Source organism: Symphalangus syndactylus, chromosome 10, assembly GCF_028878055.3.
Source record: "Symphalangus syndactylus isolate Jambi chromosome 10, NHGRI_mSymSyn1-v2.1_pri, whole genome shotgun sequence".
In the NCBI taxonomy this organism is placed as follows: Eukaryota; Metazoa; Chordata; class Mammalia; order Primates; family Hylobatidae; genus Symphalangus; species Symphalangus syndactylus.
In genome coordinates this window covers 59,321,834-59,346,000 of record NC_072432.2, presented here as the reverse complement: position 1 = coordinate 59,346,000, position 24,167 = coordinate 59,321,834, and the positions used below count along the sequence as shown (strand labels likewise).

Here is a 24,167-nt window from a genome sequence, read left to right as displayed (position 1 = left end):
CTGATTATATTAATTCGTTTTTCTAGTTTTTTCTTGGCCAGTTTAGCTAATGGTTTGCCAGTTTCAGTTTTGTTGATTTCTCTATAATTTTTTAAAAAATCTCTGTTTCACTTATTTCCACCCTAATTTTTGTTATTTCCTTTCTTCTTCTTTGTGAATAGTATGTCTTGCTTTTTCTAGGTTTTATTTTATTTTTTTCGAGGTGGAGTCTCGCTCTGTTGCCCAGGCTGGAGTGCAGTGGTGTGATCTTGGCTCACTGCAACCTCTGCTTCCTGGGTTCAAGCCATTCTCCTGTCTCAGCCTCCCGAGTAGCTGGGACTACGGGCACCTGCCGCCACTTTTTCTAGTTTTTAACATCAGAAGTTACATTATTGATTTAAGATCTTGCTTCCTTTTTTTTTTTGAGACAGAGTCTTGCTCTGTTGCCCAGACTGGAGTGCAGTGATGCGATCTCGGCTCACTGCAATCTCCGCCTCCTGGGTTCACACCATTCTCCTGCCTCAGCCTCCTGCGTAGCTGGGACTACAGGCGCCTGCCACTGCGCCTGGCTAATTTTTTGTATTTTTAGTAAAGATGGGGTTTTCACCATGTTAGCCAGGATGGTCTTGATCTCCTGACCTCGTGATCCGTCTGCCTCGGCCTCCCAAAGTGCTGGGATTACAGGGGTGAGCCACCGTACCCAGCCGCTTCCTTTTTTAATACAGGTGTTTTATAGCTATAAAATTCCCTCTAGGAACTACTTTAACGGCATTTTGTTAAGTTTTGGTATGCCGTTTTTTAAATTTTGATTCACCTAAAAGTATTCTTTCATTTCCCTTGTGATTGCTTCTTTGATGCATTGGTTATTTGAGCGTTTTCTTTAATATCCATATGCTCGTGAATTTCTCAAATTTCTTTCTGTTATTGATTTCTAATTTACCTTTATTGTGGTTGGAACATACTGTATATGATTTCAGTCTTTAAATTTATGGAGGCCAGTTTTATGTTCTAACATGCTGTATCCTGGAGAATGTTCTGTGTGGACTTGATAAATGTGCATTTTGCTGTTGTTGAGGGGAATGTTCTATAAATGTCTATTAGGTCTAGTTGGTTTATAGTGTTCTTCAAGTCTTATTTTCTTGTCCATCTTCTGTCTCCTTGTTCCATTCATTATTGAAAGTGGAGTATTGAATTCTCCAACTACTATTGTATAATTATCTGTTTCTCTTCAATTCTGTCAGTTTTTACCTCATGCATTTTGGGGCTTTGTTGTTAGTGTATATATGTTTGTAATATATCTTTCTGATGGATTGGCTCTTTTGTCATTTCTTTTATTTCTAATGCATTTCCTTGTCTTTAGTCACAATTTTTGTCTGAAAGTCTAATTTGTCTGATATTAGTATAGCTACTCTAGCCCTTTCTTTGGTTATTATATGCATGGTGTTACCATCCTTTTAGTTTTAATCTACTTGTGCCTTTTAATCTAAAGTGTTTTTTTTTTTTTTCGTTTGTTTTTTGTTTTGTTTTTTCTTGAGACAGGGTCTGGCTCTGTCACCCAGGCTGGAGTGCAGTGGTATGATCTTGGCTCACTGCAGCCTTGACCTCCTGAACTTAAGCAGTCCTCCCATCTCTGCCTCCTGAATAGCTGGGACCACAGACATGCACCACCACACCAGGCTAATTATTTTTATTGTCTTGTAGAGACGAGGTTTCACTGTGTTGCCCAGTCTGGACTTGAACTCCTGAGCTCATGTGACTTTTCTGCCTTGGTCTCCCAGGGTGTTGGGATTATAAATGTGAGCCACTGTGCCTGGTTTAAAGTGTTTTTTTTTTTTTTAATAATTTCTGACTCTTTATTAATATTCTCTACTTGGTGAGCCATCATTTTCATACTTTAGTTCTTTAGACATGGTTTTTATTAGTTCTTTGAACATATTTATCATAGCTGATTTAAAGTCTTTGTCTAATAAGTCTAACATGGGTTTTCTCACAGACAGTTTGTCTTGACTTGCTTTCTCTCTATATGGACTACACTCTTCTGTTTCTTTGCATGTCTTATAATTTTTTGTTGAAAATTGTACGTTTGAAATAATTGTAATGTGGCAACTTTGGAAACTGGATTCCTCTACTCTCAGGACTTTTTGTTGTTGTTGCTCTTTGTTTACTGACTTTCCTATACTAATTCTGTGAAGTCTGATCCCCTATCCTGTGGGTTGCCACTGGTCTGCTCATATTAGTGGTCAGCTAATGATTGGACAGAGGTTTCCTTAAACACCTGGGACTAATAAGTCTTCTAGCTTTTTCTGAGGGTGTGTGTTGGGGCATGAATTCAATACTCCAATGCAGTTTATAGCTCCTCATTAGCCTTCTTTCTTTTGCAGAGCCTTAAAGACATCCGGAGGTAAGAGGTTAGGTCCTTCTCAGTTCTTTCCTGGGTGTGCACACTCTATTATACATGTGTGTGGCCTCTAGATTACTAGGAGCTAGAGCTTTTCAAACAGCTTTTTCGAAGCCCCTGTAGATATCTCATTCCTACTTCTATTTAAGTTTTTTGGTCAACCTCTTTTTATCTGTAGCTATTATCACTGCCTATGACAGCTGCAATATTATACAATTGCTGCTGATTGTTTTAAATAGATGCCCTGGTGATAGGGCTTTTTGCACAGAGTGAGTGCCGAGTCAGGTCACATAAAGACAAACCTGGAGAATGGAGCTTTTCCAGGTAGCTGCCTGACAGGTCTAACAGTGACAAGTCTTGGGCTTTTTGGTGAACTCGAAACCTGTTTTGTTTCCTCCAGTGGCTGCTAGGTTGTTAGTTTTCACAGCTACTGCGGTTGTGAGCTGTATGGCTTGAAGGCTATCATGGAGCTGGAGAGAGAAGGATGGGAATAAAGCAAATTAAAATGCTGCAAAGCTTGCCGTTTTTACTGAGATTCATCCAATATTCTTGAATAAAAACATATTGTTACAAGGCTTTAGCTAATTTCTAGGGTTGTTAAAAAGTTGATTTTGACAATTTTTGCCAGTATCCTTATTGCTTTTTTTAATAAAGGAGCAAATTTTTGGAGGTCCTTACTTTTCCATTGTGTAAGTGCTTCCCTTCTGATATTTTTATACTTGTTTTTCCTTTCAAGCTTTACCTCTTTGGAAAGTACTATATACTCTTCTGAGATTCAGCTCACATATTAATACTACTTTTTCAGTGATACCTTTTCTAATTTCCCTGCATGTACCTCACTTTTTGTTTTTGTGTGCCTTAAACATAACTCTTTTACTGCACTTGTGGTATTTCATTTGTTTATCCTTATTGCCTGTTAGATTGTGGGATACTTTAGAATACTTTCTGTCTCTCATTCCTAAAAGCTGAAGAATCCTTGGAGTTTATCTGTAGTTGTTAACATCAATTACAAATGAGGAGGTTGAAGCCTAGAGGGGGTAGGACAGTAAACCCTTGACTGAGTATTTTGTGGCAGGTGTGTCTCTAAAATATGCTTTCTACCAATTGTGTAGTACATAATAATTTTATATTCATTAATGCTATTAATTTATATTAAAGTTATGGTTATATGTATTGCTAGATATTTGTAAATGAAAACAAGTCTATCTTATTAGAATTTCACATGTATACATATGCAGGTAAGACCACACGATTACAAATGCAAGCCTAGTCAATTTTAAACATAATAGGAGCTTCTCCCTTTTCTCCTTCTTTCTGAATTTTATAAAAGTAACAACAAAATTGATGTATATGTGTGTATAAGATAATAAGCTTAATCTTTTAGCTAAATGTACAAACAAATGAGTGATGTTTTACCAAGTAATTGTTAGCAGGCAGGTCTATTTTTATCCATTTATAAAGATATTTCTTACGAAACATTTTGGAAGTCATTTAAGACATTTCTCTCGACCAGTTTATAAAATACACAGCTTAATTTGTTGACCTGTCATGTTCATGTATTGGCTTACAAAAACCCATATTTTCCCTCCTCCATCAAAAACTCTCTCCTCATTTAACTGACTCGGTTAGGGATTACGTATAACTGTTACTGAAGTTCCATCTAGTCTCAAGAAGTGGGAAATTTACCACACTGAAGTTATGTTTTAAAAAGTTTTTTTTTTTTTTTTTTTTAAAGACAGAGTCTCGCTCTATCACCCAGGCTAGAGTGGAGTGGCATGATCTCGGCTCACTACAACCTCCATCTCCCAGGTTCAAGTGATTCTCTTGTCGCCGCCTCCTGAGTAGCCACAGGTGTGCACCACCACGCCTGGCTAATTTTATATTTTTAGTAGAGACAGGGTTTCATCATGTTGGCCAGGCTGGTCTCAAACTCTTGACCTCGCATGATCCACCCACCTTGGCCTCCCAGAGTATTAGGACTGCAGGCGTGAGCCACCATGCCTGGCCTTTAATGGGAATTTTTTTTTAAGATGCAGGAATATAACAATTCCCCTTCTCTCAGCTATAAATGATGATAGATGTTAAAAACTAAGCTATAAGTAAGGATAATGCCCAAATATATATCTCTTGTTTTTATCTCTTCTGTGAACTTTACTCTTGGAATTCTAATCACCAATTTCACATCTCCTATTGGATGTCCAGTAGGCATCTCTAACCTGGTATGTCCAAAACTGTGCTATTGATATTCTGCCTACACCTTCTCTGTTGTCTGTCAAGACCTGTTAAAAGTCAGAGATTTTACCCTACTAAGTCTCCTTCCCCAGGGGAAGACTTATTACCCATTAAAGATTCTGATTCTCTAAACTCAGGGTTGTTTTCATGTAATGCAACCCACTGCATATGAAGGTATCACCTGGCCCTTTCCCATAACGCTGTGGGAATTAAGGCTCTGAGAAATATACCAAAGTGCTGTTAATCTGGCTAAGACTATTGTGGCTGTGGTGGCTCATGCCTGTGATCACAGCACTTTGGGAGGCCAAGGCAGGAGGATCGCTTGAGCCTAGGAGTTGGAGACCAGCCTGGGCAACATATTGAGACCCCCCACACCCCCATCTCTACCAAAAAATTAAAAAACTTAGCCGGCCTGGTGGTGTGTGCCTATAGTTCCAGCTATTTGGGAGGCTGAGGTGGGAGGATCGCTTGAGCCTGGAGGATCAAGGCTGCAGTTAGCTATGATCATGCCACTGCACTCCAGCCTGGGCAACAGAGTGAGACCTTTTCTCAAAAGGAAAAAAAAAAAAGATATGCAGAAACACATGAGACCCATATTAAATAAGTCAACAGTCTTCTCCATCTCATTTAATGACTTTGTTCATCTATTTCCTCAGTCCAAAAGCCCTGAAACCTTGCAGTTATTTTATTTTATTTTTTTTTTTTGAAATTTAAGGGTTGTCTTTATTTTTTTTAATTTTATTATTATATTTTAAGTTTTAGGGTACATGTGCACAATGTGCAGGTTTGTTACATATGTATCCATGTGCCATGTTGGTGTGCTGCACCCAGTAACTCGTCATTTAGCATTAGGTATATCTCCTCATGCTATCCCTCCCCCCTCCCCCCACCCCACAACAGTCCCCGGAGTGTGATGTTCCCCTTCCTGTGTCCATGCATTCTAATTGTTCAATTCCCACCTGTGAGTGAGAACATGCAGTGTTTGGTTTTTTGTCCTTGCAATAGTTTACTGAGAATGATGATTTCCAGTTTCATCCATGTCCCTACAAAGGACATGAACTCATCATTTTTTATGGCTGCGTAGTATTCCATGGTGTATATGTGCCACATTTTCTTAATCCAGTCTATCATTGTTGGACATTTGGGTTGGTTCCAAGTCTTTGCTATTGTGAATAGTCCCTCAGTAAACATATGTGTGCATGTGTCTTTATAGCAGCATGATTTATATTCCTTTGGGTATATACCCAGTAATGGGTTGGCTGGGTCAAATGGTATTTCTAGTTCTAGATCCCTGAGGAATCGCCACACTGACTTCCACAATGGTTGAACTAGTTTACAGTCCCACCAACAGTGTAAAAGTGTTCCTATTTCTCCACATCCTCTCCAGCACCTGTTGTTTCCTGACTTTTGAATGATGGCCATTCTAACTGGTGTGAGATGGTATCTCATTGTGGTTTTGATTTGCATTTCTCTGATGGCCAGTGATGATGAGCATTTTTTCATGTGTTTTTTGGCTGCATAAATGTCTTCTTTTGAGAAGTGTCTGTTCATGTCCTTTGCCCACTTTTTGATGGGGTTGTTTGTTTTTTTCTTGTAAATTTGTTTGAGTTCATTGTAGATTCTGGATATTAGCCCTTTGTCAGATGAGTAGGTTGCAAAAATTTTCTCCCATTGTGTAGGTTGCCTGTTCACTCTGATGGTAGTTTCTTTTGCTGTGCAGAAGCTCTTTAGTTTAATTAGATCCCATTTGTCAATTTTGGCTTCTGTTGCCATTGCTTTTGGTGTTTTAGACATGAAGTCCTTGCCCATGCCTATGTCCTGAATGGTAATGCCTAGGGTTTCTTCTAAGGTTTTTATGGTTTTAGGTCTAACATGTAAGTCTTTAATCCATCTCGAATTAATTTTTGTATAAGGTGTAAGGAAGGGATCCAGTTTCAGCTTTCTACATATGGCTAGCCAGTTTTCCAAGCATCATTTATTAAATAGGGAATCCTTTCCCCATTGCTTGTTTTTGTCAGGTTTGTTAAAGATCAGATAGTTGTAGATATGCGGCGTTATTTCTGAGGGCTCTGTTCTGTTCCATTGATCTATATTTCTGTTTTGGTACCAGTACCATGCTGTTTTGGTTACTGTAGCCTTGTAGTATAGTTTGAAGTCAGGTAGCATGATGCTTCCAGCTTTGTTCTTTTGGCTTAGGATTGACTTGGCGATGCGGGCTCCTTTTTGGTTCCATATGAACTTTAAAGTAGTATTTTCCAGTTCTGTGAAGAAAGTCATTGGTAGTTTGATGGCGATGGCATTGAATCTATAAATTACCTTGGGCAGTATGGCCATTTTCATGATATTGATTCTTCCAACCCATGAGCATGGAATGTTCTTCTATTTGTTTGTATCCTGTTTTATTTCATTGAGCAGTGGTTTGTAGTTCTCCTTGAAGAGGTCCTTCACATCTCTTGTAAGTTGGATTCCTAGATATTTGATTCTCTTTGAAGCAGTTGTGAATGGGAGTTCACTCATGATTTGGCTCTCTGTTTGTCTGTTATTGGTGTATAAGAATGTTTGTGATTTTTGTACATTGATTTTGTATCCTGAGACTTTGCTGAAGTTGCTTATCAGGTTAAGGAGATTTTGGGCTGAGATGATGGGGTTTTCTAGATATACAATCATGTCATGTGCAAGCAGGGGCGATTTGACTTCCTCTTTTCCTAATTGAATACCCTTTATTTCCTTCTCCTGCCTAATTGCCCTGGCCAGAACTTCCAACACTATGTTGAATAGGAGTGGTGAGAGAGGGCATCCCTGTCTTGTGCCAGTTTTCAAAGGGAATGCTTCCAGTTTTTGCCCATTCAGTATGATATTGGCTGTGGGTTTGTCATAGATAGCTCTTATTATTTTGAGATACATCCCATCAATACCTAATTTATTGAGAGTTTTTAGTATGAAGGGTTGTTGAATTTTGTCAAAGGCCTTTTCCCTTGCAGTTATTTTAAACTGTGTTTCTCTCATATCCAGTCGTTCAGGAAATCCTATCAGGTCTGCCTTCAAAATATATCTAGAATTCTTTCATTTCTCACTAATTCCCACTGCCCTGATCAAAAGCACTATTACATTGCAACAAAATTATTGCAGATTTACTGATTTCCCTGCTTCTGATCTTGTCTGTCTTCACTGTGTTCTTCACACAGTGGTCATATTAAAATTCAAGTGCTGTCATATCACTCCTTTGCTGAAAACCCTCTAGTAGCTTTCTATTTCTCTTGGAGCAAAAGCCAGTGACATTACCCTCATCCGTAATAAGACCTCGCACGATCTGGCTCTCTGTTTACTCTGACCTCTCTTATTTTACTCCCCATTTTTTATTCTGCTCTAGGCTTTCTGGTCCCTTTGCTGTTCCTCAAACTTATCAACCATGCCTCCTGCCTTAGGGCCTTTGCACTTCTGTTCTCTTTACCTGGAATGTACTTGCCTGGGGGTCTGCATGGCCCATTCCCTCACTTTCTTCCTATCTTTACTCAAAGTCACCTCAGGTCTTCCCCATGTACCTTGATTAAACATTTCAGCCTCCTCTATCCTTCTCCCAACACAATTTTCCAAGGGACCATCTATTCTTGCTTTAATTTTTTTCTTCTCAGGACTTACCGTTGTCTTCTATGTACTGTATATTTTACTTGTTTATTTTGTTTCAGTCATTCTAGAATGTAAGCTCACAAGGGTGGTTCTCTGATTTGCTTGTAGTTAGTTTTGTTCATAGCATGTAGATCAGTATTTGGCACATTTTGAGCATTTAATATATATTGTTGAACGAATAAATGAATTACTAAATGGTGTAGTTTCTTGACTTGAAGCAGATGCTCCAGCAATGTAAGAATGAGTCTAGGGGAGTGTGAAAAAGCAAAATGGGGACTTGGAATGAGATGAAAAGTAGTGTTTTGTAGTGGGTGAAGGTAGGGAAATGTTCCTTGGCAGTGGTGGCATGGTGTAGACATCTGTTTCCCTCTGTCCTCAAGAATTACTCCTTTTTGAGTTAAAAATGGCATTTTCTTTTTCTCATGCTCATGCCGTTGCAAATGCTATTCTCTGCCCTGTGCTTGAGCTCTTCCTCTCTTACTGTCCTATTATTATCCATCTTTCAGGTTCTACCTTCTTTATTTGATTCTTTAATCGTTTCATATATTTGTGTTCTTTTTAAAACATTAGCCTGTTGATATGGTTTGACTGTGTCCACACCCAAATCCCATCTTGTAGTCCCTATAATCCCCACACGTCATGGGAGGGACCCGTTGGGAAGTAATTTAATCATGGGGGCAGTTTCCTCCATGCTGTTCTCATGATAGTGAGTGAGTTCTCACAAGATCTGATGGTTTTATAAGGGGCTTTTCCCCCTTTTGCTTAGCACTTCTCCTTGCGGCTGCCATGTGAAGAAGGACGTGTTTGCTTCCCCTTCTGCCATGATTGTAAGTTTCCTGGGGCCTCTCCAGCCATGGTGAACTGTGAGTCAATTAAACTTTTCCTTTATCAATTACCCAGCCTTGGGTATGTCTTTATTAGCAGTGTGAGAACAGACTAATACACTTGTCAAGGGCAAAAAAAATGATACATTACAGATCCCCCCCCCCCCCCCTTTTTTTTTTGAGACAGAGTTTTGCTCTTGTCACCCAGGCTGGAGGCTGGAGTGCAATGGCACGATCTCAGCTCAAAGCAACCTCCACCTCCCGGGTTCAAGCGATTCTCTTGCCTCAGCCTCCCAAGTAGCTGGGACTACAGGCATGCGCCACAACGCCCAGCTAATTTTATATTTTTAGTAGAGACAGGGTTTCTCCATGTTGGTCAGGCTGGTCTCGAACTCCTGACCTCAGGTGATCCGCCTGCCTTGGCCTCCCAAAGTGCTGGGATTACAGGCGTGAGCTACCGTGCCCAGTTGATTTTTTCCCTTTTATAACTTTAAAAAATATATAATTTGCTGCTCTTGATGCCTTTACTACATTTGATATTATATTCACATCTAGAGACTGGCACTTTAATTTCATAGTGGCTTAATTCTAAGATTCTTTCATTTGGCTGATTGATAAAGGAGCTTAACTAATTTTTCAGTGTTTTTTCCCCCAATTTGGGAAATTGGATGAACACTCCAACTTTAAGAGCAATGAATGAAATTAGATGAGGACTCCAATTTTCAGGGTAATGATAAGAAAGGATGTATTTCCTGAAAATAAAGGTCATTCTTTTTCTCCTGTTACTACTTTATCTTTAGGCCTCATATTGTTTCATTTTTAGACCACTATGGTTAGTCGAAACTATACACTTTGGTGTGAAATTGGTATTTTAATTCTGGCTCTGCTATTGATAGTCATGATCTTAAAGAACTAGCTAAAATCCTCAGAGCTTATTATCATTTCTATTTTTAAAAAGTAGAGGAATAAAGTTAATATCAAAAATATGTGTTAAGAATTAAATGAGGTAATTATGTGAAGGTATAGCATGAAGCCTGGTACATGAAAACCCATAAAATATTTTGATTTACTTCTTCTTAAGTATAAAGAGGTAATTTCTCTTCAGGAGGAAAAGAGATAATAGCCTGATTTGGAGTAATATTAAGAATTAATTGGTAAATTTGAAGTATTTTTTAAAGGATGGAATCAAAAGAAGTTTAATATTACAGTTTGTCATGTAATAATTAGACTAAACATGATATATGTGGTAAAGAAATTAAATTCTGTTTTCAGAATTTGAATAGTGTATTAGAAATGTAGTAAATGTCAAGGGAAAATAATGAATCAGAGATTAATTGCTTTTTATTCATAAATGATCAATGTAGCAATTATAGCTTATCAATTAGAAGAACTTCCCAGTAGAAGTAGTTCATTGATTTTAAGTTATTCACTCAACAGATATTTGAGTGTCTGGCAAAGTGGTAAGCATCGATGATACTGTGATAAGGTGTATGCAGTCTTTCCCCTTATGGAACTTACATCCTAGTGGACAAGAGAGGCATTGAATAAGTATTTCAAGCCTAAATATTGTTGTGTGTAAATTATTAGAAGTTCTTGTTGTAGGGCCTGCAAACTCAGATGCCTGTAAAGGCCAGGTGCATAATGTAAAAGAGTAAACTGGGACAGTGCCCTGAGACAATGGAGGGTAGAGGGGGCCGTGATGAACTGCATTAGCACATGCCCTGTGTAAAGGGTTCAGCAACTAATGCCATTTGGTTGATGTCAGGTAAGAATGAGGGCCCACTGTTTCTCTATTTCTAAGTTTTTCAAGAAAAGCTGAAAAATCTAGATTGTCATCTGATACGGTGCAGTCTTTTTTAAGGCACTGAATAATCCAAAGCAAACATGGTTTTTGGCCTGCAGGCCTTTTTTATATAAGGAGTGCTGCCTATTAAGTAAGGTTCTATTTAGAATAAAATTTTAGAGACTCTATTGTTCTCTCTTGATTACTTCATTTTCTTTTTGTTCCTCCTAAATTCTGTTATTCCCACATCTTCCCATTTGTAATTATATACCTAGATTTTTCTTCTGGCATAACTCTAGCAAGGGTAGTTGTGGACTGTAAAAATCATTAAACTATGAGATTTGTGTGGGAAAAGACCAAAAGTCCTTCTGTCTCCATCATATCTGGTTTGTGTTGGCTAGCTCTTTTCCTTCATTTTCTCTGTTTTGTTTATTCTTCATTTGTAAAATGGGGATAACACGATAAATGCCTCACATGTGTTGAGAATAAAATAAGACAATTTATTTTTTGTTTCTTCTCCTTCTCTTCCTGTTCTTGGCCCAGTCAAAGGTACCGACTCATTGCTTCATTGCCTTGTGGGAGATAGCACTTACTGATGTAGTAAGTTTGCTAAGAATTTAAGTTAATAATTACTCTTTAGGAATATTTCCACTTTTAAAAGAAACTCCTGGAGTCATTGCCTTAATCTAAAGTAACAAGGCTCTGATGTGTCACAGGCCGGTGGCCACTGGGTAGGAGGAACTTTCCTTTGGCTCAAACCCCACAGGCAAATAAGTGCTTGTTCCACTTATCTTGAAGATTGTTTTCAAATGACATTGTTTTCTTTGGCAGTGGTTGAAACCAGAAGTTGTAGGACAGCTTGGTATTTCCTCTGTTTTACTGATTTGCATGATGTTTGATGATTAATACAGTGCAGAAAGACCATGTGTAATTTTATCCCTTCATCTATCTCTCTTCAAGTCCCTAGGAAAACAAACTTGATAGGAGTAAATATCACTAACAGCCCAATCTTTAATAAACATACAGTGTTGGCATGTGTTGGGATGTTGGACCTAGGATATAGAAACTATATCCTAGGGATGTAGGTCCCTAGGATACCATAAACATTTTCTGTGGCAAGAGACTTCGGGTGCTTTTGGGGGCATTTCAAGTCTGGATAATCAGCAGATAATTCTCAGTGGTGATAGTGAAGTTGTTGCATGGCAAGAGAGAAATTGCCTGGGGAAAAACATACTTTGTTTTTGTTCTTTTTCTTCCAACTTTGTTGTGAAAAAAATTAAAATATACAGAAGTTGAAAGAGTGGTACAGTGAATAATATGCCCATCACATACATTCAATTACTAATAACATTTTACCACATTTCCTTTATACATTTTTACAACATGTGGGTAATTTTGAATAGGGACTGTACAAGATAATTATTTTCTTAGGTAGGACAGAGGGTACTATAGTTATATAGAATAATATATGGACTTTTAGGATGTATATGTGTTTAAGTACTCATTAAGCATTAATGGGTAAATTACAAGAAGTTCATGGAGGATGGAAACTTAAAAAAATATTGATGAGTAAAGTGACCTGATGTGTACAGATTGCTTTCAAATAGTTGAGCACCAACAACAAACATGTTTTACAGTTGTTTCTTTGAAACTGGAATTCAGTCAAGGATTATGTATTGCATAGAATGACCCTCACTCGCTCTAAAAAATGGGTCACATTGACTCTTTTCTAGTTATCTTGCATAGTGTTCCACATCTAGCTTTGTCTGATTTCTTCTTTCTGTAATTGTTTTCCTCTTTCTGGCTCCTGTATGTTTTTGGTAACGTGAAGTTAAACCTTAAGGTTTTTTCAGGCTAAAGCTTTTTGGCAAGGGTACTTCATAGGCAATGCTGTTTACTTTATACTGCATCACATTTAGAAACATGTAATGTCAGGTTGTCCCAGTGTTAGTGACTACCAGATCTCTCCCTTGTAAAGTGATGTTTTTCCTTTCATACTTGGGTACCATATGAATATCCTGTTTATTAACCTTTCATCTATGATTTTAGCATACATTGATGATCCTTGGTGAATCAATTTTTAAATATTCTACTCATTTTTTTCTACTCATTTTGATACTTTTTCTCCCAATTTCACTAACAGTGTCTTGTCAGTTTTGGGAATGAGTACTTGGGCAAGAAAATGCATGGAAAACTACAGTTACAGAAAACATTTAATGGTATCTACTTTTATTTGACTTCTTCCAAGGTGGATTTTCAGTTCTTTGTAAATAAAGTACTGGTTAAGACCTGAGAGATGTTCACTAAGTGCAAATTTTGCTGGACTAAATTAATTTCTTATAGTGAATCGATCACTTTTACTTGTCATGTCAAAGAAATTAGTGTATGTTATAATAAAGCATTTTAAAAATTCCCTCTTATGGGAAATCACGGAGCTTGGTTAATTCATAGGTAACTGGACACATTGATTATTCATCGTGTATTTACTATTGTATGAAGCCCTTCTCAAGTTGCTTAACGCATAGCAGAAGAGACATATTGATGGTCAGCTTATGGTCTGGACAGGAATTTGTGTTTTCAAGAAATGCAGTACAACCTGAAAGGAAGTCTAATTGTATGGACAAACAAATATTTAAAAATTTATCAAGTACTCATTAATTCATATTACATGTCTCTGAAATATTTGGTACTGATTATGAGGACCGTTTGGCTTCTTGACAATCAGTTTTGAATATTGGATAGATTTAAAGCTTCTTAATTGTTAGTTGAATGCATACTTCTCATCTTCCTAAGCAGAAGATAAAATACATCCATAACTATTATTCCTGAGTTCCAAAAACAATTCTCTGACACCAACTGGGTATCCAACAATTCCATTCAATTCTGACACTTAACTGTTCAGAGTTAGCACAGACTCCACAGGTTAAGGGACATAGTCCAACAAGACTGCCCCCACTTCAAACACCAGCTCTAAGTCTTGGGCGTCATCTGTACTTCTGATAAACTTAATTGACCACAAATTTGGGGGTTCCCTTTGGGTTTGATAATTTGCTACAGTGACTCACAGAACTCAGGAAAGTGCTATGCTTACAATTACTCTTCTATCAGAAGGGACACGAATGAACAAGATGAACAGGTACATAGCACAAGGAGGTCTGGAAGGGTGCTGAGTGCAGAAGTTTTTATCCCCATGCTAGGTACACCACTCTGCCAGTACAGCCGTATGTTCACCAACCAGGAAACTCTGAACCTCGTATTGAGAGCTTTTACTGAGGTCTCACAAAAGAAGCACGATTGATTAAATCATTGGCCATATGATTGAACTTGATCTCTAATCTCTCTCCTATCCGCAGAGGTAGGGGGTGGGGGGAAAGGGAAGGGAGGGGCTGAAAGTTCCAACCCTCTCATCTAATCTGTCTAACCTCTAGTTGGTTTTCTGGTGATCAGCCCCATTCCGAAGCTATGTAGGGGCCCCATGATGACTTAACCTCTTATTATAATAAAGAAATGTCTACTAGGGAATTCTAAGTGGTTCTGAAGCTCTGTACCAGAAACTAGGAACGAAGAACAGACATATATTTTTTCTTATATTATGGTAATAGAGTCAGAGTGATGCTTAATAAGCATAATACAATTTTAAGGCTTTTCCTCCCTAAAATGGATGGGGGAGGCATTCATTTAGATCTTGTTTTGAGTGGTTATATTGAATTGCTGTTCCATTAGGCACACTAAGCCAAAACATAGAGGTGAATTATGGTGTTTAAAAAAAGAGATTTTTTTTTTTTTTTTGAATTTAAGTTCTGGGGTACATGTGTGTAACGTGCAGGTTTGTTAACGTAGGTATACATGTGCCATGGAGGTTTGCTGCACCCATCAACCCTTTGGATATATACCCATTATAATATCTATAATCCTTCAGGTATATACCCAGTCATGGGATTGCTGGGTCAAATGGTATTTCTAGTTCTAGATCCTTGAGAAATCACCACACTGTCTTCCACAATGGTTGAACTAATTTACACTCCCACCAACAGTGTAAAAGCATTCCTATTCCTCCACATCCTTTCCAGCATCTGTTGTTTCCTGACTTTTTAATGATCTCCATTCTAACTGGCATGAGATGGTATCTCATTGTGGTTTTGATTTGCATTTCTTAAATGATGTTGGAAAAAAGAGATGATCTTAGCCTTCATTTAACACCTCACATTTCCAGTTCTTTAAAAAAGTATTTTATAAGCTGATTTTAGGTTTGAATAATTTGTTTTGTACTTCTGTTTACACTTTTATCCACATATGACTTGGGCATGGTTAAGCAGGTAAGTATAGTCTCCTTGAATTTTACTGTGTTTATATTAGCTTGTTTATCAAGCCATGTATTAATTTCCAGTCTTCTTTTTTAGAATGTGTAGTTTAACCTTCATAAGATGAAGCAGTGTTTTTTTTTTTTTTGTTCCTGAGACAGAGTCTTGCTCTGTCGCCCAGGCTGGAGTGCAGTGGTGTGATGTCAGCTCACAGCAACCTCTGTCTCCCAGGATCAAGCGATTCTTGTGCTTACGCCTCCTGAGTTGTTGGGATTACAAGTGCATGCCACTATGCCCGGCTAATTTTTTGTATTTCTATTAGAGACAAGGTTTTACCATGTTGCCCAGGCTGGTCAGGTTTTGAAGCAATAAGCACTTCTATGTATAATGCCTGGTAAGTGATTAGGCATACAATATTATTTATTGAATGAATGAATCAACGAAAGATGGAAAAAAATGTTCCGCTAAATTTCTTCTTGGAATCTAGTGTATCAAGGGGAAGGCGGAAGCAAGGCTTTTGGAGTCAGACATAAAAGTAATAGTAAGAATATCCAGAAAATGGATATTGAGCTCAGGCCATCCACCCTCCTTGGCCTCCCAAAGTGTTGGGATTACAGTTATGATCTCAGGCAATCCACCTTCCTTGGCCTCCCAAAGTGTTGGGATTACAGGTGTGAGCCACTGTGCCTGGCCAAGTAGTAATAGCAGCAGCCTAATACTACTAATCGTATTAGTAGTAGTTACAAAAGCTACCATTTATGGAATGAATTGTATTAATGCGTTGCATACAGAATCTCATTTATTCTTTAGAATGGTCCTATGAGGAGACCTTATTATCTCTGCTGAAAGTATGAGGAAACTGGGGCTCATACATAATCTCATTTATTCTTTAGAATAGTCCTATGAGGAGATCTTATTATCTCTGCTGAATGTATAAGGAAACTGGGGCTCAGAAATTAATTTGCATTTGGTCACACAATTAGTAATGGTGGAGTTAGTGTTCACTTTTATGTCTGACTCTGAAAGCCTTGCTTCTGCCTTCCCCTTGATACACTAGATTCCAAGAAGAAATTTAGCGGAACATTTTTTTCCATCTTTCATTGATTGATTCATTCAATAAATAATATTGTATGCCTACTCACTTACCAGGCATCATACATAGAAGTGCTTATTGCTTCAAAACCTCCAACCCCCTTAATATTCACTGTTAATATAAAGGACAAAATCCTTTCATTTCTTGTTGGGCACTTTGAAATGATTTTGCAATACTCAGTCTTGCCCAGTATATAATACCTAGGTCTTTTTTATCATCTAATAGTAGGGTGTGGATTCTAGTGTATTTTCTGGATATTCTTACTATTACTTACTGGCATTATTATTATTGTACAATTATGTTAGTTATCTTACTATAATAACTGAAAATGGAGAAATCTTGAAGCAACTTTAAAAGTTTTTAGGCTAATTTTAGTTTAACTGAAATTTAGAAGTTTAGCAGGAAGTATTTGGTAAAATGCCATCAGTATATAATATGCCCATTTAATAATAGTATTAGCTTACTTGTGCTTACACATTCATCTATTGCTATGTGAGATGACTGGATATGGATATAGGGCTGAAGCCATTCTAAGGCAAATATGCAACCATTTTCTTCTTCTGGTAACTTTTAGGATTTTCTTTTTATCTTGAGCCTTCTGAAATTTCGTGATGATGAGCGTTGATGTGGATCTTTTTGTTCTATGTGCTGGGTATTTGCTTGGTGAGCCCTTTTCATATGGAAACTGATGTACTTCAAGTTTGATGTGTGTGTGAATGTGTGTGTTATATCTTTGATACATTTTTTTATCCCCTCATTTTCTCTTTTCTTTTTCTGGAGAGTCTGTTGTTTAGATACTGGATCTAGTGGACTGTTTTTTTTCTGAGACGGAGTTTCGCTCTTGTTGCCCAGGCTGGAGTGCAATGGCACAATCCTGGCTCACTGCAACCTTTGCCTCCTGGGTTCAAGCAATTCTCCTGCCTCAGCCTCCCAAGTAGCTGGGATTACATGCATGTGCCACCACACCCAATTAATTTTTGTATTTTTAGTAGAGGTGGGGTTTCACCATGTTGGTCAGGCTGGTCTCGAACTCCTGACCTCAGGTGATCCGTCCACCTTGGCCTCCCAAAGTGCTGGGATTACAGGCGTGAGCCACCATACCCAGCCTGGACTGTTTTTTTAAATATTCCAGTCTTTTATCCTCTGAAAAAATTGTGGAATGTTTCCCTAATTTTATCTTCTAGCTCCTCTGTTGAAGCTTTAACTTTTGATTTCTTTATTCTATTTTGTAAAAGTAATTTCTCATTCGCCAAATATCCCTTTTATAGAACTCTGCTCTTATTTCATGACTGCAATGTCTTTCTTCTACTCTTAAGAATATTTATAGGTTCTTTGGATTTCTTTAGCTCCCAGCACTTCTTCAAAGTTCTTTTTTTCTGTTTGCTTGTTTTAATCTCTTGTCATGTTAAAGGGTTTCTTTGAACGTCTGATCATCTTTTTATGTCTGTTCTTTTTAAAGAGTGAAGTTCTAAAGTGATGATGCGCTTTGTGTAAATGGGGCAAGTTTCTTGGCTTGGGGCTTCACTTTAGTGTGACCATGCAGAAAGCCACTTAAATTGTGTAACTCCCACATTTCATTATCTGTATGTTTTTTCTAGTTTCCCAGAAAAAAAAAAAATTGTCTCCAAGTATGTCTGGCTGCCAGTGTTATTGTAGCTGAACAATGGTCTTGAGTTGAGGTAGGGGGGTTCTCTTTTCAGTAGGCATTTACTTAATTCTTTGTTTTTTTAGGACTGTACTCACCTTTCTTCTATTCCCATGTCCCAAAATGTATCCTGATGTCCCATATATACTGCTGGTTTAATTAATACTGCATAGGGGTGAGTGTTGGCCTGGCTGTGGGGAATGAGGTAGCAAATCAAGAGGTCTGACTGACTTTAAGTCAGTTTTCCTATTTGCCAGTGAACTACTTAGCCCTGTTTTAAGGATTATTTTGTTATTGATCAATTTCTACTCCTTTGGGTACCTCTAGTTGATCAATTAATAACTATGCCCGAGGAACTGTGGGAAAGATACGAAGGATAGGTACATTGGCTTTATCACTTTTCATTCTTTTGTGTTATCTTTTTAAATGAATTTGAGGAGAGTTACAAATATGTACAACATCAATACATTAAAAATGATTTAATTAAAGCATGGAAATGACAAAGCATGGAAAAGTAATTGCTTAATAGAAGGAATAAATAATGGCTTACCAGAAGGAGAAGTTAGTCTGTAGCAGTATATGCCATATGTTCATATATAGTTATTACAGAGACCTGGCATCTCTAGAGCAGTGGTTTCCAAGTGAGTGTAAACTATGTTGTCATTATTTTATTACTACCGTACTATAGTATATAAAATTGAGAGATATCTTGGGTGGGCTGGCACTTGAGATTAGATATAGGATTGTCCATTATGATTTTTCTTAGTTGAAACAAATTTAGATTGGCTTAACAAAGCTACTCTTTCATTTTAATCTGGTTACCTTTTTTGTGTGTGTGTGGAGACCAGAGGTAAGATTTCCATTAGGTGTCCTGTGAAATTATTTCATGTGTAAATGTTATATCCTGCCCTTGAAAAAAGCTGGAGGAGGCTGAAAATTACTGCTCTTTAAAGAATACGCCTATAAATGAAACTTCTGTATTTAGTTATACAATTTATATTGTTTATAGAGTGCAAAAGATACCAATTATTTTTCTTATTTACTTTCATAAGTACACATTTATTTCCCATTTTATTTCATCAGATCAATATCCCAGTTTATTTCATCAGATCAATATCTGTCACAATTTTGCTTTTATGGGATTTTGAGAGCATTCAGAATGCTTTATAATACCCTCATAATTTCATGTTTGGAATTATAAAATTTGGCATTAATATAACAACTATGCTTTACAGTATTAAATTGGACATATATATGTGGAGTCTGTGGTTACTGCCAATAATCTTATGATTTATGTACAGAAATTTGTGGAAAACTGAGGTACATCAAATTCTAGATAGAAGTACCTGAGTGAGTGATGAACGTGAAATTGGGTTGGTCATGAAAGAGTTCTGTGAGGAAAAATAAATACTTAAGAATTTGATAAGCTATAGATTGGTGGCAAGTATTACACTCCTCTCTTGGACTACTATAGTGTCCTAACTAGTTACCTCCCCGTAAGTGCATTCTTCAAACAGAAATAATATTAGCTTATCAGAAAATTATTGAAAAGATAGTACTGGGGAAAACATAAACATTTATTACATTTTATTCTCAAAGCAGATACAATTAACAATCACTATTTACCATGTTTAGGTATAATTTCTTTCTTGAAGTTGAACGTATCTTCTGTGTTCAGAAAACTTAACATTTGATAAGATCTGTCTAAATTAGGGTTAGTAGAATTGGAAAACTTTCATTTTGGGAATGATTTTTATGAAGAAAACCTACTTGATACTTTTTTTCCTCATTTCTCTAATTCATAAGGGTAAAATCACATTGTTCTGTCCGTGGATAAGAATAGGTATATAGGATCCATGGTTCCTCTGGGAACTTACTTCAGTGACTACTAACTTGGTTGTGCATCAGAACCATTTGGGGAAACTCTTTTCCCTCTTCCATCTAATAAACAATTTAAAACATATACAAGAGTAAAATAGTATAACAAGTAGGGAGATTTTTAGTGCTCTCTCTCTCTCTCTCTCATATATATATATATATATATAGTTATATCTGTGTATCTATATAAATATATAAATGGGGTCCCCATTGTAGACCTACTGATTCAGACTTGGGGCCAGAGTTTGCAAACTGTTCAAGATAAATTCATACACTGACCACCTCAGGCAATTCTGATGCAAAGCTATGTTTGGGAAAGCATTGTTATAGAGGAATAATCTAGACCTAGATAGATAAATGTCTCAAAACAAATGCTATTTAAGTGATTTCTCTCAGCTGTACTCGTACCGCCTCCTAATCTAGATAAATTCTTTCTTTCCACATTTTCCCTAGTTTTTGTAACCAAATAAAGTTATGGTAGTTTAAGTGGCCCTTTCTATTAGGTCTTTTACTTTCTGGCTTGTTAATGTTTACGTATGAAATTAGTGCTAAGTGAGTTTCTTTTAAAGTAGTGCCCTGCATTGTTAGAGATTTTACGTAAAGTACCTTTCCCAAACATCATCATCATCTGATTTATTCCTAGAACTGCCTTGTGGGGTGGTTGATTTGATTTCCCTAACACTATGTGGAAATCCAGATCTACAAAAGGAAAGTTGTGCAGTTTCTTATAACTGGAAATGGAAGATGTAGAGAATCTGGAAAGAGTATGTACTGATTCTGGAGTTTCCTAGGAGCTTGTATTAGTCTGTTCTCATGCTGCTAATAAAGACATACCCACAACTGGGTAATTTATAAAGGAAAGATGTAATTAACTCACAGTTCCATGTGGCTGGGAGGCCTCACAATCATGGCAGAAGGTGAATGAGGAGCAAAGTTACAACTTACATGGTGGCAGGCAAGAGAGCTTATGCAGGGCAAATCCCATTTACAAAACCATTAGATCTTGTGAGAGTTATTCACTACCACAGGAACAGTCTGAGGGAATCTGCCCCCATGTTTCAATTATCTCCACCAGGCTCTGCCCTTGACATGTGGGGATTATTACAATTCAAAGTGAGATTTCTGTGGGGACACAGCCAAATCATATCAGAACTCTTTTCCCCTATTATGTATTCCTAATAGTTTTTTTCCTTTTACAACTTTGTATTGATCTGAGTGCAGGTGACTTCTTATTGCTCAGGATGCTGCTTTTTAAAGGCTATTAAATTAACGCAAGTGACACACCATTTTAAAAAAAGTAATTGAGCTATAGCATATTCTGTGTCAAGATAAATTTTAAAAACTTCATGTAGAAATCTTTGTTTAGTTATTACAGAATTGTTCTTTAGAATACCTACCTAGTGCTTCAGATAAGATGCTTTCTCAGCTGCAGTTAACAGAATTCCCAGCCAGGCACTGTGGCTCACTCCTGTAATCCCAGCCCTTTGGGAGGACAAGGCGGGCAGATCATGAAATCAGGAGTTCGAGACCAGCAGCCTGGCCAACATAGTGAAGCCTCGCCTCTACTAAAAACACAAAAAATTAGCCTGGTGCGGTGGCAGGTGCCTATAGTCCCAGCTACTTGGGAGGCTGAGGCAGGAAAGTTGCTTGAACCTGGGAGGCGGAGGTTGCAGTGAGCCGAGATTGTGCCACTGCACTCCAGCCTGGGCAACAAGAGTGAAACTCCATCTCAAAAACAAAAACAAAAAAACCCAAAAAACAGAATTTCCATATAAACCATGGCAACCATGGCTTAAGTAAGGAAGACATTTACTGTGTGAGTTCTAGAGGGAGGTGGTTCCAGAGTTGGCTGATTCAGTAGGCCAAATGTCTGTGTTTTGGATCATTTTCTTTCTGATTCTTTCTTCCATTATGGCTGTAGATGACTGCATTAGGGCTAAACATCATAGGCAACAAAATCAAAAAGCAAAAGAGCAGGGCCTTCTCTGCCAGTCTGTTTTATCTGTGGAAAATCATTCCCTGCAACTCGGGCTGACTTTACATATTCAGTTAGCAAGAACTAGTTACATACCCAATCCTAAATCAGTTACTGATAAGGGGAAATGAGATTCCTGTGATGGGCTTAGAACAATATTGGTTCATCTTCTGGAACTGGAGGAGGGAAGCACCTATCTGATCTCATTGGTGTCTCATATTAAATAACATCAGTGTTTTGTCATCCAAGAGTGAGATTCTGAAATGTAGGCAAACACTTGTATATACCAAACTTTAGTAACATAATTGTGACATTTTTCACTATGCTACATAAGAGGTATTCTAGTGCAAAAGGTGAAATTTTAGCCTTTAAGAGAGAAGCGTCTTCATTCAAGAAGCATGTTTTCCTTTAAGTACTACTTCATGATTGACTTAGGAAGCCAGTGTTTTGGCATTTAATCTACTAGTGGCTTATTGCACTTATTTTTGTCTTGGGTACAGTCATTGTTTATTTTCCTCCAATATTATGCTCTACGATTATATTACATGATTTTCGCATTTGTTTTTGTTTCTTTTAAATTAATTGGTGCTTTGTTTTTCTAGGTGGATTCTCCACAGTTTTCCTTGTGCGTACTCACAGCGGAATCCGATGTGCATTGAAGCGAATGTATGTCAATAACATGCCAGACCTCAATGTTTGTAAAAGGGAAATTACAATTATGGTAAGTGAAGGGGTAGTTCTCTTTCAGAAATTTTGCAAGTTTTTGTTTTTTATTTTTCTTGGGATGGAGTCTTGCTTTGTCGCTCAGGCTGGAGCGCAGTGGCGTGATCTCAGCTCACTGCAACCTCCACCTCCCAGGTTCAAGCAATTCTCATGCCTCAGACTCCCAAGTAGCCAGGATTACAGGTGTCCATCACCATACCTGGCTAATTTTTTGTATTTTTAGTAGAGACAGGGTTTCACCATGTTGGGCAGGCTGGTCTTGAACTCCTGACCTCAAGTGATCTGCTTGCCTTGGCCTCCCAAACTGTTGGGATTACAGGTGTGAGCCACTGTGCCTGGCCTGTTTTGTTTTCTAGAACATTAATCAGCTTTTAGGCAAGCTGCTTATTTATAATAATCTTTGAAGATCATTAAATTAGAAGATAATCTGGTAATTTGTAGTATAGTCGTCCCTTGGTCTTCTATGGGGATTTGGTTCTAGGACCCACTACAGATACTAAACTCTGCAGATGATCAAATCTGAGAATGCTCAAGGCCCATGTATAAAATGTAGTATTTGCATGTAACCTACACACATCATCCTGTATACTTTAAAGCTACTCTGCTTTCTTTTTTTTTTTCTTAAATACTTTTTAATTGTGGAGTATTTTCAGGATTTAAATATTTACTGAGTTATATAGTAAACACCAAGCTTGTTCATCATCCAGCTTAAGAAATTAAACCCTACAAATACTATTGGAGCCTTCTTTGTGTTCCTTCTCAACTGTATTCCTGTATAGGCATACCTTGAAGATAGGAGTTTGGTTCCCGACCACTGCAGTAAAGTGAATGTTACAAGAAAGCAAGTCACACAGTTTTTTGGCTTCCCAGTGCATACAAAAGTTATGGTTACAGTTTTTATCTCCCCATTTTAGACCAATGTTTCAGTTGCCTATTCTACTTCTATATCAAACTATTACTCTGTGGAGGACCTTTCTCTGCCCCATTGTTGAACATTATGAACTGTACATTGTGTTCCTCAGTCTGAAGAAATGATAGTTGGCCCTCTAACTCCATACACTGTCCTTCCTTTTCTCTTTCTTTCTTCCTTTCTTTCTTTCTTTCTTTCTTTCTTTCTTTCTTTCTTTCTTTCTTTCTTTCTTCCTTCCTTCCTTCCTTCCTTCCTTCCTTCCTTCCTTTCTTTTTCTTTCTCTTTTCCTTCCTTCTTTCCTTCCTTCCTTCCGTCCGTCCGTCCTTCCTTCCTTCCTTCCTTCCTTCCTTCCTTCCTTCCTTTCCTTTCCTTTCCTTTCCTTTCCTTTCCTTTCTTTCTTTCTCTCTCTCTCTCTCTCTCTTCCTTTCCTTTCCTTTCCTTTCCTTTCCTTTCCTTTCCTTTCCTTTCCTTTCCTTTTCCTTCCCTTTCCCTTTCCCTTTCCCCTTCCCCTTCCCTTCCCTTCACTTTCCCTTTCCCCTTCCCCTTCCCCTTCCCCTTTCCTTTCCTTTCCTTTCCTTTCCTTTCCTTTCCTTTCCTTTCCTTTCCTTTCCTCTTTCTGGCACTCTGAGCATTTTTATATTCCACTGCATAAGCAAATCCCAGTCCAGACTCAATGTCTATTCCTCTCAAGACCTATTGGTAGCTCCCTGAGGGCTACCAGCATCAGTCTCACTTGCCAGCTATGTTCAGGGCCTTCCTATCAGGGAATCTCATCCATAGCCATCAGTAGTCTCTGTCT

At 37.8% G+C, this 24,167-nt stretch overlaps 1 protein-coding gene across 2 annotated transcripts in view; it reads left to right on the top strand.

The window, feature by feature from the left end:
• The window catches only part of BMP2K (BMP2 inducible kinase), a 146,236-nt gene that overhangs the window by 30,491 nt on the left and 91,578 nt on the right, over nucleotides 1-24,167 (top strand). For both annotated transcript variants that reach the window (XM_063610340.1, XM_055297215.2), the window contains exon 2: nucleotides 22,338-22,456. In XM_063610340.1, coding sequence (XP_063466410.1) covers nucleotides 22,338-22,456 — 119 coding nt within the window. The remainder of the gene's footprint in view (nucleotides 1-22,337; nucleotides 22,457-24,167) is intronic.